The following is a 19,007-nucleotide window of genomic DNA, read 5'->3' on the forward strand; positions in this document are numbered from 1 at the left end:
CGCACCATGGGCGGTGCTGGCGTCGGCATGATGGCAGTGGGTGGGATGGCGTGAGGGAAAGGCGTGAAGGTGTGCTGGTGTGTGTGTTGGTGTGTGTGCTGGTGCTGGTGCTGGTGCTGGTGGAACTCGGTCCTCAGGTAGGGCGGCGGGCCCAGGGAGGCCCCGCGATCCGCGCTCTGCGAGGCCAGGAACCGCGTGTTCAGTTCCTGACGCAGAAGGTCTTGTTCTGAAACACAAACAGCAAAACAACCCTCTGTCAGCTCAGGGACTTTTGCAGACTTTGTGTCATTAGTTTTGCTGGCTGTGGTAGAAATGCTGTATTTAAAACTTCCTGGTGGTAAATCACAAAGCTCCCTCAGAGCTTCCCAAAGGCCTCAGGGGCAAGAGAAAGTCTCCCCTCCTTCTCTTCCACCAAACCTGTTTTCACTACAGCACTCCTCTGAGCATTAACAAGAGGGTTCTCTTGTGCCATGACACAAATCCATGTTACTCCAGTACTGACAAACCTCCATTTTCTTCCCCCAGTTCCCTCTCCCTTACCTTGGAGGAACAGACACTTTATATCTGTCCACAGTCACAGTTTTCTCCACTGACAAAAAAAAATCCCTACATGTCATCCCCCATGCCCTTGCAATCCTGCATACACACAGGAGCTCTGGAACAAGAGCCCCTGGAGACCTCCCCTCCAGCCAAGGAATGCTGAGCACTGATACAGCAGCAGCAGAGACACTGACAAAGGTTGTCACGGGGTCTGTGTGGGCACGAAGGCAACTCCAGAGTGGTTTCATCACAGGGAGAAAAAAGCCTAAGGTGTGGAAAAAGCAAAGCCTTCCAAACTCATTCCCAGGGCAGAAACAAAGTCACTGGTTATGTCCAGGTGGGGTTCTTTTGGCTTTGATATCCCTCCAAATCATTCAGCAATGAGTAAAGGTACACTCAACCAATTGCCCCCATCAAATGCACCAAGAATTATTCTGACTCAAAGCAGAGCATCAGCATCCCGCCCTGCACGAGGTCTCTTACCTGAGTAAGTGCTACCAGCAGGGTGTCCTGGAACCTGCAGTGTCCCTGACGTCAATGGAGGTGGAGGAGGCAAAGCCGTAGGAGGGGCAAACATATTGGGGTGATGTGGGTGTGCAGGGGGCTGGAGGGTGGGCGTGAAGGTGTGCAGCGGGCTGTGGCTGGGCAGAGACAGGGGGAATGGTGAGGCCGAGGGATGGTGAGAGATGTGTGGAGGAGGGGCCTGAGTCTTGGCAGGAGTGCTGCTTCTGCTGCTGCTGTTAATGAAAAGAAAAGCAATTAAGCGTTGCATGGAAGACAGAAAAGCTCCAAATGTACACACACACGACCCCACCAAGCTCTGCACAGCTCACATTAAACACCAAACTTCAAGTGCAAGTTACTGTTCTACTTTTCCACCACTACCACTGTGAAACTCCTTTCTCCAACCATCTGCTGCACCTTTTCCAGTATCTTTTATTTCCTGTGGTCTCTTCACACCAAAACCCAAGACACATTCTCCCTCTCTGTACAGAGGTTGATATTCCGTCCTCCAGCAACACAGGAGTGACATACAAAGGAGAGCAATCAGCCCTGTGCATTCATTACTTAATTATCAGGTCCTTTCTACATGACTGCTTCTGATTTATGTTTTCAGGCAAATGAAGCTCAAAATCAGCGATCACTGCATTAATAGAGGTTTAATTTCTCTTGCCATGACTTAGTAAGATGAAAGACTGCAGAAAATGTGGAAGTTGAGATGGCAACACTGGGTATGTGCTTCTCGTGCAGTTAATGCCTCTCTACTCCCACAACATGAAGAGATGAGGCAAGTCAGCAAAATAAATACTTGTGGTTGCACTGGTTGCAATTTTTCAGGGTTAATTTCCTATTGATATGCATTTGCAATATACTCATGTTGTGCTTAATTCTATTTGTCATTATTTCAAGCAGTGACATGATTCTATTTCAGTGACTTTTGAAGACAAGCAGCATCAACTTGGTTAAAAACAAATCAAAAGCCTTAAACACCTCCCAGTGTTTAGAGAAACTAGAAAGACCACAAAATGTGGATTCATCAGGTCTTGAAGGACACCACCTGCCTCCTGCAAGCTCAGATGTGAGGAAAGATGACCTTAGGGTAGGGGAAACCTGAGGTCCCCGACTCGCAGAGTCATGGGCTCCTTTGCACATGTTGTTTAATCTCTGTGTTCATCTTTGTTATCTCCCTATAAAAGGTGAGATTTATCTCACTGTAGCCAGGTGAGGGAAAGAACACTGAAGGCTGCAAGGTGTCAGCTGTGCAGGAAAAAATTAAGGCTTAAAGTCAGTGGTGCAAGACTGTTTATGGTGGGCTGTCAGCTGGGCCAACAGCAGCTGCACGTCAGCAGCTGGCAAAACCAGAAGTTGCGTTCAGGGATGGGAGAGCAAAAGGAAGTCAGCCTTTGGAGAGGAGCCCACCCTGCTGGAACTGGGGCTTTCTACCCCTGGTCTATATTGTATAAAATCCCCTCCAAGAAACCCCGAGTAGGTGGTGCCAGGCAGGAGAAGTGAAAGCCAGCTGAGTGCTTGAGAGATTGAGGAGTTCATGGGAACGCCAGGTCGGAAAGAAGGGAATCCTGTCTCACTTCAGGGCAGCAACTAAGGTTTCAATGCCCAAAGACCCCTTTATTTCCCAGCGCTGGGACGGGACGTGCCGTCCCTTCCCTCCCTCAGCTAATCCGTCTCCACTCCCTCCAGGCGCGGTGCCGCGGCGGCATGAGGCCGCAGAGACGCGGGCGCAGCCCTTCATCACCCACCTTAAGCTGTTGAGGCTTAAGCTGCTGCTGTTGTAGGCAGAGAGCGGCTGCGAGAGGCCCTGCGGGGCCGGGTGCGGCGGCGCGGGCGGGAGGCTGGGGTGCGAGGGCGGCAGCGGCGAGGCCGGCCGCGGCGCGTGCTGCAGCGGCGGCTGAGGCGCGGCGGCCCGGGCGGCCTCCTCGGCGGCGGGCGGCAGCGGCGCGGCCTGCGGCGGCGGCTGAGGGGGCTCCGGCCGCGTGGCGAGCGCCTCGGGCTGCGGCTCCCGCTGCGGCTGCGCCGGGGGCTGCGTCACCTGAGGACAGGGGTCTTTAGGCACCACAGGCTCAAGTATTGGGTCTTTAGAGCTGTCCTGGCTCTTCTCTTGACTCCTCTCTAATCCTGATATTTTGGGGACAGCGGGGCCCCTAGCACTGGGGTCGGCATTTTCTGCTAGCGTGCTGACTCCTAACTCTTTATCTGCAACAACAAAAGAAAGAGATAAAGCGGTTAAAGAACAGATAAAAAACAGTGTGCGACAAAAATGGGCGAAACCAACCCAATCGCTGCGCCAGTCGCACTCCGGGCGGTTGCGGTTTGTCCTCGGCAGGGATTGTGCTGACATGAAACCAACCCCAATCCAAAGTCAATTCTAGCCCTAACTCTCCAGTCCTCCCCTTAATACTTCTCCCATGTTCTCACAAGCTGAGTATTTCTGGTTGTGTTCATGAGCACGCACAAAAGCAAGCACACAGACGCTGAGCCGAGTGCAGTGGCTCATGGTTCTAAAAACCCAATCAAATCTCCCTCAGCACTCCTGCCTCTGCCTCGGAGAAAGAACCAGGAGTCTCCTTCTCTGGAGACATTCCAACCCAGCTGGATGAGCTCCTGTGTGACCTACTCTAGGTGATCCCTGCTCTAGCAGGGGGGTTGCACTGGATGAGCTTTCCAGGTCCCTTCCAGCCCTTGAGAATCTGTGACTCTTCGTGTGGTGCTTTGCTTCATTCTCCCTCTGTAGCACAACACACACCAGGCCCTCCGTACTGGCCTCCTGGGTCTGGTCTCCTAGGGATTCATTTCCCACTGTTCCTGTGCAGCCAGTGCCAACCCTTCACCAATTTTTAAGGAAACTCAGATTTGCACAATAATTGCACGATTCCAGGATGTGAGCCCATAAACCAGTGCTGATAAAATTGTGAGCGTAGGTGACATCACCTGTATGTGTATTAGGCAAAATCGGTCCCTAAGTGGTCACATAAACCCACTGAAGTGACAAACTGAATGGCAGAAGCACAAACTGCTGCAATGTGAGAGGGGGAGATCTGTGGGCACCCAGCTCCTCTGAGCCCTCTGCACAGATTGCTGCTTGGTGTCTGGGCACAGCCCTTTACCCCTGGTTACTATTACAAATTTACTATAACATCTCTGTTGCCTGGGCTCTGGAATGAACAGGAGAAAAAACATTAAGGAAAAAAACGTTAAGAGAAACATTTTTGCCTTGATTTTTCTTTTGGTGCTGTTCATTTTGCACATTACTTTTCAGAAGAATGGCCAATGAAGTCAAGGCACCAACACCATTAGTCCTGACAGAAGATCCTTGACAGCCACATTGTTTAAACCCTGAAGTAAAGGATTGCAAGTAAAGATGACAGGCAGCGTACTCTGCCAGCCCATAGCCCAAGCACACGTGTGTTTGCAACCTTCCCATCACCAGAGCCACCAGAGACAGCGTGGCAGAAGTGTGTAAAAAATGGAACATCCTTTGGGTTGAACTTCATGCACAGACTGAAAAACCCCACGTTGGACCTCCTGTTACTTTACAGGCGCTGTGCACTGGTGAGCCTGGTAAAGTGGAGTTCAGATTAATAGTGTGTTGATAGGAGATAGGGAAAGATCCTTTTTGGGGGCAAAAGGGAGTTAAAGAGGAGAAGGAAGAGAGAGAGGGGGGGGGTGAGAAAAAAAGTAGACTTATTTGACGAGACCATACTTTAATCCCTTCTGGAGTACACAATCTGTAACAGGCACAGAGGCTCTTCCATGGATCTGGATCAGGAGACTGGGGGGGCAACAACAGGACTCCAGAGGAGTTACAATAATTACTCTGTTGTATGCCCAAGGTCGCTCTCGTTGCAACTAAACTGCAGGTTCTAAATAAAGGAAACTCCGTTTGCATTAATTCTTTGGATCAATCCCATTTGATCAAACATTATTAGAAGTTAGACAGAGTGTGATCACCACACGTGTTAAGGCAGGTCCCTGAGGAGGAAAGAAATGAGCAACAGTTTGCTCAGGAACAGGTGGATCTATGTTCTTAGTCCTTACAGGTGTAAGAGTTACAAGTTTCTTGTGTGGGTTTTTTTTTGACAGAAAGGCATAGTAATGAGGGCTCTGAGGGCTTAGCCTTGTCATTAGAAATTCCCTACAAGATGAATACAGTGGGTGGTCTAAAAAGCCTGCAGAGGTGATACTTCCAAATCTATGGGGAGCCCCTTGCACTCAGTGCATTCATTAGACCTTTTCATTTGATATTTTTAGTGTCTCTAGTGTGTGTAACATTTATGCAGCACAGTTCTCTGCTGGGGAGTTTGTTCCTCATGCAGTTGCTCCTCCTCCCCTGGAGAAAAGTGCAATGAATCCTACTCTCTCCTGGGTATTTTTTTGCTGCTACTTACATCTTCATTACACAGCCCCTTAAGTACCATTCCTGTTGGTTCACAGCTTAGAGGATGCTGTATTTAGTGAGATAATGTTATTTCAAATGTCAAACACTGAACACGTGCACAGTTTCTCCCTTTACTGTCTTACACCACACCCCAGTGTGCTGGTACGTGCATCCTTGCACAGCTGATCATGATGATATAGAAATCAGAAAGAATTCTTCACCCCACAGCATCTATCCAGACAGCTGAAGCCCCACAGCAGTGATGAACACCCCCAATTACGTGGTTCATAAGGAAGGCTCAAGTCTTCAACAGCAGTGCCTCAAGGTCACATATACAAGATTACTCTTTTCCAGTCAGTAGGTCTTTGCATACCACATTGTTTCTCAATGTTGACTGATGGTATAAAAACTAAGGGGAAGAAAAGTCCTTCAAGTTGCTGTGACACAGAGAGCCCACCTACACAGCCTTCTGAGTTTGTTATACACCACAGGAGCCCATCACCATCCTACAGCTAAGGAAGCAAACAGATAAATTTGGTTGGTGGCAGCCTCTATGCTCTCCTTTGGCAAAGTGGAATTACTGCCTCAGTATTCAGAAGAGCAGTAAGAGGGATCTTAACTCCTGTGCTGACCCAAGCTTCCCTTTTCCCACTGGCTTGACACTGCACTCAGCAGCACTCAGTCTTTTCACCATAAAAAGACTGAAGCTGTGATTCAATGCTCTCTGAGGACTAAGGAGAAACATTGGCCATGCTTGTCCCACATAGACACAATATGCAACTGCCACTATCTTCCCTTCTTGTCTTTGTCCTTTGATGAAGCTTAAATCTCAAATTCCTCTGCTTGCACTTAACACACACGATTGCTCTCAAGATGCAGGACTCTTGGTCCCCTCCAAGCAACATGAGTGCAGGCAGCAGTTTGCTGTACCTACATGATTATGACTTGGTTGGCTCAGTAACACCCAAGGAGCAGACAAGGCCATGCTGGGAAGACCTGTAAGCAAACCAAATGACTGCACATGAACTAGAAGACTACACAACTGTGTTATGGAGTCATTATATTTGCTATGCATTCTGTGAACAGACACATAAACACACTCCTGTGTCTGCATACATGTATGTTACCTGTGATAACAATACATTTACACCCCGAGGTGTTACCGAGCCAAACAAGTAATAATCATGTAGGTGGCAGCCAAGAACGTGTGAACTGGGGATCTCTGACCAGACCTGATGGCACATGGGGAACGAAATCTCCTTAGACAATGTCCTGCATGATGCTGTCATCTCACAGGGGGCAAACCTTATTCCTAAACACAATCATCCAGCTTTTCCATGCCCAGGTCTGGAACAACTTGAGTTTCATTCAGATGCTAGACTATAACATATCCTGTCATTCTTCCACCCGTCCACGTTGGGATTCAGCCTCTCTGTGTCTGCCCTGGGAGCATTCAGACAACCTCAGACAGACATTCAGAGGCAGCACTGAATTTTCCATTGTCCTGAGAGTGTTTTGGATTAAGCTCCAAGCACAAGTAGGCAAATTACAGGAGTTTTCAGTGGCTTGCAGCACTGTCTTTGGGACTGAGCATTCAGCCTATGAAGGAAGTATTCTACTGCATGATTTAATTTAAAAATAGCATTCATTTTCTTTTACTGCTCTGATAAGTTAAACCCTTCTCATGACAATATTACCTCTGCCTAACTAAAACGTTCTGCAAACTTCTTAATGCAAGATAAAACCCCAGATCCTTCAAAACACATCAAACCTCTTTTCTTCTGTTTTAACATGGGTAAGGGGGCAGCTGGTGCAAACTGTCACAACCAGTACAAACCTTCAGAACTTCTCTGAGGTCAATGGAATGCAGCAAACGTCTACTCTGCTGCCCACTGACTGCCCTGGGAGGTATAGTGCAACAGGCATTTTACAAGCCTTGAAATAATTAATCAGATTTAAGACCTGATTGTACACTTCATATTGATTAGACATTGGTCAACTAAACGCTTGGATAAATAAAGGCAGATGACAGAAACTATTACTGCAGAGGATGGAGGAGGTTGTTGGGTACACCAGCCAACACGTACCACGGAGGCCCCAGAGCAATTCATCTGTTGTACTGGATACACATAATTTGCTAAAAACAATCTTTCATTTTTAGCACGCAGTCATCTTTCATCCTGATTTCCAAGGACACTAACAAAGTATTTGATTATGGAAATTAAAAGCAGGCATTGAAAAGCACAGTTCCTAGCAGCTCTGTCATCTGCTGGTACCAATTACTCCACAGTAAGCAGGTATTTAGTGTGACTGAATAGCACAACTTGTGACATACTTTGTATTTAATTCCAAACCAGAGAAGAGACTCATTCAGGATGAAAGATTTTGCTACCTCCTGTTTAAAATGTTTATCTTCTGCGTTGAAATGGATTTAATTGTCAACAGTAAAGTTGCAGATCAATGAAAAGAAGCACTTAGTGGAATTGCACAAGATGTTGACAATTCTTCAGTCATTGAGCTGCTTCTGGCCTTGATTTGAGAATGCAGAGTCCTCCAATGTCTCACATGAAACAATTTATTTCATCCAGCTGTGAAACAGAACACACGCCACAAATGTAACTCCTATATCCTGCACTCTGTAATACTGAAACCCTTGAAGTCTGATTTATTTTGGCTATTTAGTAAAAAGGAATGGGATACACAGCTTTCCAGAGGAAAGTGAAGTACACATCATCCAAACACCCCTCTCTCAGAAATCATTGCATTTTACTTAATAGGAACAGATGCACACAACTGCAACATCCCAACAGATCCTAGGAGAAAGCAACACCAGCATAACTCTGCTTCAATGCACATGCACACATAGCCCAAGGTTTACTTTGACTAGGGAAAACCTCTCGGCTTCCTAACCTTTCCATTTTGGAAGCAATAAATTACACTGTTAACTATGCAACTCTGAAGTAGTCACTAGCCAGACACCAGCACCAGAGTGCTTACTGAAGTGGGCTCTTCTCAAACGAGCTGGCAAACTTCCCACGTGGCAACCCACAGTGACAAAGTCACTGGGGGATATTCTTTAACAGCAACGGGTTTCAGCACAAAGAGCTTCGGCATCCTTTTTCATTTCTGTGTTTTAATTAATGAAACCCAAGTCTTGCAATCACAGTATTTGTAAGGCACACCTAGTTCCACACAAACACAGACAATGTCTGTTGAACCAGGCTGGAGGTGCAGGCTTCCCACCACCGACTGCAGTCAGCACGGGGTTTTCCCAAAACTGGTGTCAAAACCTTGCAGCCCATATACATAAAACAACCTGACCAACCCACAGGAGCTCATGCTGATCTCTGGTCAAAGACTGGCTTACACCCAAAAGCCTGAGATTTTCTTCCAAGATGTTCTAGGATTGTGGTAACAATCATGGACTTGTTACGTACATAAATCTCAAGTTCCTGCTGAGTATTCACAAGTTCTTGCCCAAAGCAGTAAATTTCTTATGGAAATATTCCCTCCACTAGGTTTTCATGCCTCACCCTTTAATTCCACTGGTTCTTGCAAGTCTGTGAGAGAGACAAACCACCAACATCACCTATTCCTTTACACAAAGTAAGTTCCTTCTATCTCCTTTCTAAGTTTTGCACCTCCTATCTTCCCTCTCTTTCTTCCTATGAGCCTTCTCCCACATGCTTGGTCATTTGTTGCTGTTTTTCCCAGTATCCTATCGCACCTCTTAGGCTCCTGCAACACTTCAGGAAGCAGCTGACCCTTACTGCAGAGCCTTCAGCAGCTGCACCACTCATTGGGATCAAAGCACTTACATCCTCACCATGTCACTCCCCACTCAATTCCTGCTGGCAGCAGGTAGCTGTTCCCAGCCTGCAGCTGCAGCCATGAGGCTGATTGAACCATCTCCAGTAACATCCATCCTCTTTCTTGATGTGTCCCAGCTCCTTCAGAGCCCTGTGAGGTCTATGGGCAGCTGCATGTATTAGTTTAATGGCCATTGCTCTGAGTTTGTTCAAATTGACACTCTGTCTCTATTCTCTCTGCCTGATGAGCTCTCTCTATGGTTTCTAACAGCTCTCCAGCTTCTGCTATAACATGTATCCTCACATTATATGTTGCTGCTGCTATTTGCCCTCCCTTCATCTTGACCAACTCAGGACAGAGGACTCGAGAATTCAGCTGCTGTTATTCCAATGCCATAAACAGATCATCTCAAAAATAACCCAATTCTTAGCTTTCCTTTCTTTAGCCCCATTTTGCTGGTAACAACCCTTTGCTTCTTGGTTTGTCACAACTGACCTTCCACAGTAGCCTTTTCTTCAGGATCTTCTCAAGGGCCTTTTGCAAGCCTGGATAAATGGTGCCTATTTGAACATTTGCTACTTTGATACCTCAGTCCAGGTTTAAAGTCCAGGTTTAGCCACTCTGCTAATACCATGTAAGCTGGTGGTGTGTGCTCAATGTAAGGAGAGCTTAAAGACTCCAGTGCTCCTCTTGCTAACACTGAGATGAAGCTCAACATGACCATGACAATACCCACTTTTAATTACAACTGGTTTAGCTCATTAGTGTCTACAGGAAAACTTTACTGAGCTCACACATCACAACTCCGCTGAGGAGTGTTGCTTTACAGCATTCTCACGCTTGGCACTACTTGGCTCGTGTTTCCATGGCTGCAGAAAAAGATGGATATTGTCCAACTGTCTGCTCTAACACAGTATTGCTTGGAAGATTCTTCTGGTCTGGGTCATAGAGATAAATGCAGTAACTGGATTTCAGTGTTCCTGGTGAACAAAGGCTCTCACCAAATGTGTCAATTATACGTGTCCAGTAATGCCCATCTCTTTTAAAATGTCTGAATTTCTTGTATTGGGCTAAAAACGGGGGAAAAAGGGGCCAAATTACTGAATAGGTGTAAAAATACAGCTGTTACATAACGGAAGATCTTCCACTCCATTTTGTGTCTCATTGATTTGACAGCACGGTTACTAAAGCTTTTCTTTGCATGTGAACACGACTCTGCATACCAAATTCCTCCTGTGTGAGACAGCGGTAGAGACCTTGGAAGAATTTATAGACATTAAAACTGAGAAGATGAAATTGAGAAAGAGGCATGATAAAGTCAATGACTCTTTGGCATGTACGAGTTTTCTTCTCATGTCTTTCTACAGTGTTTTACAACCAGGAACGTGCTGTTCCACTACAGCCTGTATGATAATTCAAAGCCCAAAAAGTCTCTAGCTTTTTATTAAAGCCATTCATAAGGGAGCATCACTATCTCCTGTATAAGCATAAGTAATCAGCATAAGTAATGGAGGTCTTTTCTGGTCCAAAGATCTTGTGATGTCTTCTCTGTCTCAGTCAGAGGCTCCATCTACATAATTACTCCACAAGCTTTGCTCTGCCTTGACGTCTCGTTTCCTTGACCATGGCTCTCCCAGTCTGCTCTTTACATCTATCAAACATTTCAGAATCACACTGCCTGGTTTGTTCCAACTACTTCAACTAAGCAGACACTGGTCGGACTGCAGCCCTTCCCAGTCACTCAACCTACATAAACAAATGAAATCTGACTGTTTGCCCAAGTCAAGGTCACTTCCAGACACGGAGATGGGGAGATGGTGGGAGCCTGGCAGGTCCTGGAGATGCTGTTTGTGCCTATCAATCTGTATCAGTGTTAATGGCTATCAGAAAAGTTGTGCTGCCAACCAGCTCTCATTTCACAGACATCAGGACAGTTGGTGGTTCCTGACAGAGTAAGTACAGTAAAAGGTCCATTATATCCTAATTGCTCCATACAACACTGCATGTTTTGCTCAGATCAGCTGAACTACTCTCACTGCATTTATCCATGACATTGTTGTGGGGGTTTTTTCCTCTCATAAACACATCCAGAAGGAATCTTTGAAATAAGACTTTTGACAGGACTACTGACTCGTCAAGCACAGTGCCTGCCCTCCAACAGACCTGGAGGAATAAACACACTGCAATGTGTCAAGCTGTAAGGGCATCTCCAGGCAATGGGCAAAGTCTTTCCCTAACCCCTCTGGATGATCAGCTTATAACATGCAACATAGGCCTGGCAGTGCTCATCACCTCAGGGGTATCACTTTTACCTCATTTGTATCATTTTGCCAGATTGACTAAAATGTCTGTGAACACAAGCCATGGCAGCTTGAAGCAAATGGAATTTGGGGCACTACAGGTTCTTTTTACCAACTTGAAAGGAAAATCCCAGTGAAGGCAGAAAGTCAAGAGCGAGGGCCCTTGTCAACTACCTGTTCAGTACAGAGCAACATGCTGTCTTCATGGGACCTTTAACTCTCAGAGATTTGGATAATCTCTGCATTGCACACGGAGATCACTAAAAAGCCACTGATTTGGTGTGAAAGGGCCTTTGCACTGAGCTTACGACACGTCAGCTGTGTTTGCTCTACGGTACAGAAACTGCCTGAGAAGCAGCCACATGGAACACATCCTGGGACACACCAGCATGAAGGAACACTGGGCTTTCAGCAGATGTGAGCACCCTCAGCTTGGTGTCAGCTCAGCACCAAGCTTAAAAAACTACAGAAACAACCTTGGCCTCAAAATAACTGGTGAGCAATGAAGATGACATTAAAGCCACATCTGCCCCACGTACATTGCCACTGCAATTGCAATCCAGTCACTCAGCTGTTGGGACACAAGACACAAAAAGACACCAACATCAAGGTGCAAAGTCTGAAGCTGAAGACAACCCTGAGTGCTGCAGGGTACTTCTGCAGTCCAAGCCACAGGATTTTCTACACAAACTGAAATCATTAGCGTGTGTGTGCTTCAGAACACTGCCTGAAAAATGTCCCGTGCTCCTAACTTTTGTTTTGATTCACATTGTGCCTTGCTGAGGCCAATTATTATGCAGCAACTTGTGCATTCAAAGACTGAAGCCTCAGACACAGGACTTTGTGGTGCTGCCTCTGTGTTGCAAGGAACTGTAATTCTAAAAGGATTAAAAGTTTACCAGCACAGCCACGTAAAGTAGAAAATGAATTGTTCGCTCTTCTCATCTCTGTTTGGAAATTAGATTACAGGCTCCAAGTGAGCTGAAATACAGAATGAGGCAAATCCGTGTGATTAGCTCACAGGTGGCCAGTGAGCCTCTTCTGTGCTTCAAAGCCTGGCAGATTCCCATTAGCTGCAATAATACAAAGAATGTGTACTTATCCTTCGGCCCAAATCCTGCCCTGTGCCAACAAGGCTACCTGCTGGGCTAATCCTCAGAACCAATATAATCATCCTCAATTGTTATTTCATAAGTTTGCTCAGCTGTCATTTGGGATGTGCAGTATGTGTGTGGCACACAGCCGGGCTGCCGACCGCACCGCGAGCCGATTCCTGCGCGGGCTCCGCTCCCCACGCCGCCGCACACAGAGGGGAGGAAGGGCACTGCTTACCCAGGGCAGCCCCCACGCTGTCGGCAGCTGCTTTCCCAGCCCTAACAGCAAAGACTCTTCATAGTTTGTACCATTAATCACGAGTCCTTCCTCTAAATAAACAAAGTTTTTGCACTTATCTTCTCTCTCCAGAAGGCACCACGTGAGTGTCAACTCAGCAGGAAACATGCCACGTTAGACCAGAAAACAGAAGGGACAGCTATCCCAGGGATGGGGAGAGAGGTCACATGTGAGGCATAACATCAATGCTCCATTTCATGTGGTATTTGCTTTCTGACTCACACCAGTTCAGATGCAGTAGGATGATGTGAACGCAGCACTTGGCTGCAACCTGCACACAAGGAAAGCTCTTCTGAGCCATCTCAGCAAGAGGACAGTTAACACCAGGAGCCTCAAGGGTTCCTCCCTCTGGCAAACTGATATCCCACCTGGTAGAACTATGATAACATTCTTATTATTTCTATAAACGTCTGATAATCCTCTGAACCCCCCTCAGCTCTTTACCTTAACATTATCTTGCATCAGGGAGCTCTACAACTCAACTTACAGTTTCCTTTTGATACTTTAAATGCATTAGGCAGGGAAGTGAGAAGCCATTTCCCTATTCACACATTATGGGTCCACCAGAATATTTCAGATTAGCATCAAACTTTCTTTACACTAAAATTTAAAACAAATGTTGAACAAGTGGTGCTCTGGATAGGGAGAGAGGGCAAACAAGTGCTTGGGGCACCTGTGGGAAAGGAGATGGTGCTTTACTTTGCTCCTATGAGTGCTCTTCCACTTCTGCTGCTCAACACACGGCAAACTCAAGATCCTGCAAGCACAGAGCATGTCAGACCTGTGCTCCCTCACAACAGCAGGAGGGAAAGAGTCACACATTGCCCTCGATTGTGCCTCCCACCCTGCACAACCCTTTCCCTATGAGTGGCCATATTATAAGCTGGCCTTGGGAAGTAAGCCAGGCTCAAAGTAACCTCTTCTCTTGTCGTGACCTTTTTTCCTAAAATCATTTGAAGTGGCAAAGCCTTGCTTCAAGTGACATTGCTGCTGGAAGAAACACTCACAAACCTCCCCTCATCCTTCAGCACCTGCTGCAGATCCCCAAAGTAGTAACAGCCTCAGTACTAAAGTTCTCAGCCTCCCTCAAGTTATGCACATGTTTAACTGGATGCCAACTCTTGATTATCCAGCAGCTGATTATTTGATTTGTGGATTAACACGACAGAGACACCTGTGCTGAGGCGCCAGCTGGCACCACAGCAATGGCACAGCCAGCTGCCGGGAGCTCCGGGTGTGCAGAACCCAGAATGGTGGGGGTTGGAAGGGCCCTGCAGAGCTCACCCAGCCCAATCCCCTGCTAAAGCAGGATCCCCTCGCTCAGGGGGCACAGGAACGTGTGCAGGTGGGTTTGGAAACCTCCTGAGAAGGAGCCTCCACACCCTCCCTGGGCAGCCTGGGCCAGGGCTCTCTCCCCTCAGCATCAAAGGTTCCAGCAGAACCTCCTGTGTTCCAGCCTGTGCTCATTACCCTTTGTCCTGTCACTGGCACCACAGAACAAACACTGGGCCCATCCTCACAACACCTATCCTTTAGGTATTTATCACCCCCAGCCTGCCCTGGTGCAGGGGGTTGCTCCTCCCCAGATGCAGGACTCTGCACTTACCCTTGTTGAACCCCAGGAAGTTCCTCTCTGCCCAACTCTCAGGTCTGTCAAGATCTCACTGAATGGCTGCACAGCCTTCCAGTGAATCAGCCACTCCTCCTGCTTTTGTGTCATCACCTGCTCAAAGATCTTAAATGTCACACAACCAAAGGTGTCATTGGCTTTCCTGCTCGCTGGTGTTACAGCATCATGCAGTGAGGCTCATCTTGGTCTGGGCCACCCCTGGTGTCCCACAACCCTCCCCCCAGCCATGACTGCACATCCTGCCTCTTATTCCAACAGCTCTGCAAAGCACCAGCAACAGCCCATGCTCCAAACCTTGCCAGCAAGGAACCAGCAACTCACCTTTAGACAGCTGGCAGCCTGAACTCTGCAAAACTGCAAGCTAGGGATTTCCACATGATCTGAATAACTGGCTTGGAGAAAGATGGCAGAAAATCCTGTTCCACAGAGCCTGCTTTGGCTCAGCACTGCAGAGCCAGCCTGGAACGCAGCATCTGAACAGCTTCCATCTCACACAGGCAAACCATCAAGGAAGGAGCTTTTATTGCTCCATTGCCATTTTTCTCTCAACAGCTGCACAACTCACATTTTGTTTTCCCCTCTCTGTTCCTCCTCTCCAAGGCCTTTGATCAGGGAGAGCATGCACTTCACTCCGCACACGTGCTTATGCTCACTTAAACTGCACGTCAGGGACAGACTGGAAGGATGTGTTCGGGGCATTCACAGAGTTGGGGGTGAAGAGTTTTGGTTTCTTTCCCCCCACAATGTTCAACTCAGGGCTACAGTGTTTTGGGCCCCATCAGCCATCCCTTCAGCCGCTGTGCCAACCCCCTGAGTTCTGCCCAAGCTGCACCGTGAGTACTTTCACTACACACCATTAACAAACTACCACAAGTATGTTTCTGTCTGAATTCTAGCCATTTAAAGCAAAATGTTTGAATCCTGGAAATCAACCAAACACTGTGTAGTCTTTTACCAGAAGGAGCTGATTTAGGTAATTAATGCTAGCTAAACAAAGAGACATATTGTACAGATTTTTAACCAACTGGGATGTCAATATTTTTACTTGGGTGGGTAACTTTAGAGACAAATGAGCTCTACACATATCCACAGTAATCCCTTTTCTTTTTTTCTCTCTCTTTTGCTCTCTGTCTCAGGTAGAACAGTATAAGTGGTTAGCTGTACAAAGTGAAGACAGGTTCCCATTTGGAGTCTGGGGAACAACGGTGCTCTTTCTGCTTCAGGACTCAGCACAGCTGCCCGATGTAGCTTCTAAACCTTCTGCCTCACAGACTTTGACCCCAAGTTTCCTCCTAGTTGAGGCTTTCATTTCAATCTCTTACTGTAATTTAGCAAGGTGGCAAGATAGGTCCTGGCAGAGAGGTAGCAAGAAAAAAGGACATTTCCATAACTGGTTGTTTCCAAGGAGCAGAGGCCTGGCCCCACAAGCTGGCTGATGGGGACAGGCCTCCTCCAAACCTCCTAAAATCCACGGGGCTGCAGATGGTGTGTCAAACAGAAGGTTCAGTGCCTTACAAAGTAAATTAAGAGCAGTCCCATCTGTGGCACAAAATGTCCATCTTGAAGGGAGGGGAACCTTTTACAAACAACATTCATTGAAGTTTAAGAAGACTTTAAAATTAGGGAAAAAAAACCCCTCAATCAGTTTCAGTTTTATGGTGTTTCCAAAGGGAGGTGAAGCGAAAACCAAACGTTTACTGGGTGTTGGGAGACCAAATCAAGTGCATATGATGTTTCAACAGCAGCCCAGCAAAATAATCAATACCTTCCAATTCACGTTATTGACTTTTTCTCATCCTTGCAGGCATGAGATTTCAGATGAAAGCATTAGAATTGCTGAATTGTTCCATTTGCTCTAGTTCAGATATTTTACACTGACATTTTTTTTATGATGGTACGTGGAAGCTTGCTCAAGAGAAGCTCCTAAAAGTCACAGTGGAATTTAACTGCCCAAATACCCTATCTTGCTTCACTTTGGGAACCAGAGCTGCTTTATGCAAAGCATAAGTGAGGTACGAAATGTGTCTCTTCTCTGCTTTGTCTTTACTCTGCTTCAGTTTAAAGTGACTTTGGGAAGAAAGAAAACTACCTTCCGCCACTACCTCTGCTTAATTGTATCAGAATTACAAAACATTACACACCTATGAACTCCATTACCATGAGAAAAAGAGGCTTTCTGTGCTGCAGCCCAGAAACACAGATGCGTCCTGCAGAGTGGGATCCGCTTTCCTGACATCCCCTCTCATCTCTTTATGAGCCAGTTTCGATGATATAATTCTGCACAATATAACAGTCACAATAACAAGTTGCTTGGCCCACTGCAAACCAGCAAGAGCTCATTAAGTCTTAGAGAATGTCTGTAGCTATTTTAGCACAGACATGATTTGTTACGACATAGGAAAACTCTATTATTTCGCCAGGTTTAATAGGTAATAGATGCTGAGGCACATGCTGCTTATAAGGCTATGAGAAGCTTTTAGCAACAACCTCTGAGGATGTATTGGGCAAATTGATCTTGCAACATCTCCAAATATATATAGAAAATTATCTGAACTATGGAAAATCACCATGATTCAGGGACACTGGAAGATTAAAGTTCTGTTCTTGCTCCCGCAACACGTGGTGAAGCTCAGTGCTCATCCCTGCTTCCTGTTCCAAGTATTTAGATGATGAGATGAGGGCAGGGGCTGATGTAAGACAAGAACTGGCTCTTGCTTAAGGCCCCTCTGTATTCATGTCATAAGAGTAATGATAAGGATTAAAAAAAGGTCGAATTGAAGTGTGGCAGGATGCCAACACTCTTCACTGCAATTCAGCAGATGCGTCTGAGTAAGGAAACATATAACAAAACCTTCCCTTGCACGAGTCCTTGTTTAGCATTTGGATGTATGAAAAGCACCTAGCTGGGTTTTTTCACTTTCCAGTGAGGCTGACAGCCACGAGCTCTTTACAATCATGTCCTAAGGTCAGTTGTTCAGTTTTCCACCAGGCTCTGACAACCATGTGATAATCCTTATATAATATGCAGAAGGCTGAAACTGTAACATCTCCAGTTCAGCACAGAAAATACTCAGGAAATCGAGTGGTCATGTTAATGTTTAGAAAGAAAGTAAGAAGAGTTCTACTCAGTAGACCAACCCATTACAAGAGCCGTATTTATCATATATAGGTGTGTGCATGCTTTTGCACAGGAACATACGCACACAAATGTCAACATTTGCCCAGTTCTGGTGCAAGTGAGGAGGATTTCTTTTCATGGTTATCAAATCAAATTTATTTTGAGTGAAGGAGGAAGAGCAGCTCATGCAAATGACTCTGGTTACAGGTAACAACCCACACTCACTCCTCACACTCCACTTCTAGAGGGATCCAAAACCCCTCCTGCTCCCAGGAGGTACTAGGTCTGCCATTTGTGTTGGACACTCTCCAGCATTCACTCCAAGCTTACTTACAGCTTGTTTCTGACTAGTAAGCAGGGGAGGAAAAAAATAGAGTGTAACATTTACCAACAGCCATCAGTTTTACTGGAAACTGTTGAAAGCATTTAACAACTTGTCCTCAGGAGGAATGAGGTGGTGCCACAAAGAATGCATGAAGTGCTTCCTCTAAGCTCCTCTCCTTCAAGTAAGGCTTAAACTGAACTCTAGACACAAGCTTAAAGATATACAGAAGGTTTTAGAAGACACAAAATTCCATGGGCCCAAGAAATATGTACAGGAGGAGATGCTGGGAGGAAGGTTCCTGTTCCACTCCCAACTCCAGCCATGCACTCTTTTCTTTCTTAATGAAACACAGAGTCACGTGGAACAGACCTGAAGCCACGCTGCAGTTCAGGTGTGGACTCACCAACGCTCGCTGCCTGGCAAAGGCTTACAGATCCCTACAGACTCCACTCTGCAAATGCTCACATTCCCTCCTTCCAGCTCCAGCACACCACCAGGCTCCAGCTCACCTCTCTGCAGTGCTTCCTACATCAGTGCCATCGGTGGCATAAACCTGCCAGGCACACAGAACTTAATCCTCCTGCTTTCACAAAGACCAGATTAGCTTTAAGTTAAATACTGTTGTTCCTTAAATTTCTTCCTTGTCAGGATGCCAAGGGAAGCTCTTAATCTTACAAAAGAGCCTGAGGACATTCTGATGCCTCCACATGAAGACAGAAAGCAGTCCACAATGCCAAGATAAAGCTGAGGTATTAAACTAATCTCCCAGACCTGGAAATGTCTCTGCAGCAGGGATGGCTGCTGTTTATCGCCGTGGCTGCTAGAGGGGGTCATTAACTGCAAAGGGGGTTCTTGCCATGAGCATCTCAGCATCCTCTGCTTTACGTACATCCAACTGAGGCACTGCCTAGTTACAAATTCATGTGAGTTATCAGCTGGAAAGAAATCAAATAAACTTGTGGTGTAGACACAGAAGCCTAACTACTAATCCAACCAGC

At 46.5% G+C, this 19,007-nt stretch overlaps 1 protein-coding gene across 1 annotated transcript in view; it reads right to left on the bottom strand.

Annotated features, from left to right (window-relative positions):
• AUTS2 (activator of transcription and developmental regulator AUTS2) overlaps positions 1 to 19,007 on the bottom strand; it is a 773,956-nt gene that overhangs the window by 24,179 nt on the left and 730,770 nt on the right. The window contains exons 7-9 of the mRNA XM_062012470.1: positions 2,799 to 3,252; positions 1,024 to 1,277; positions 6 to 226 (exon numbers count right to left, since the gene is read on the bottom strand). Of these exons, the coding sequence (XP_061868454.1) occupies positions 6 to 226; positions 1,024 to 1,277; positions 2,799 to 3,252 (929 nt within the window). The remainder of the gene's footprint in view (positions 1 to 5; positions 227 to 1,023; positions 1,278 to 2,798; positions 3,253 to 19,007) is intronic.

The sequence above is a fragment of the Colius striatus genome, chromosome 20 (genome assembly GCF_028858725.1).
Source record: "Colius striatus isolate bColStr4 chromosome 20, bColStr4.1.hap1, whole genome shotgun sequence".
NCBI classification, from domain to species: Eukaryota; Metazoa; Chordata; class Aves; order Coliiformes; family Coliidae; genus Colius; species Colius striatus.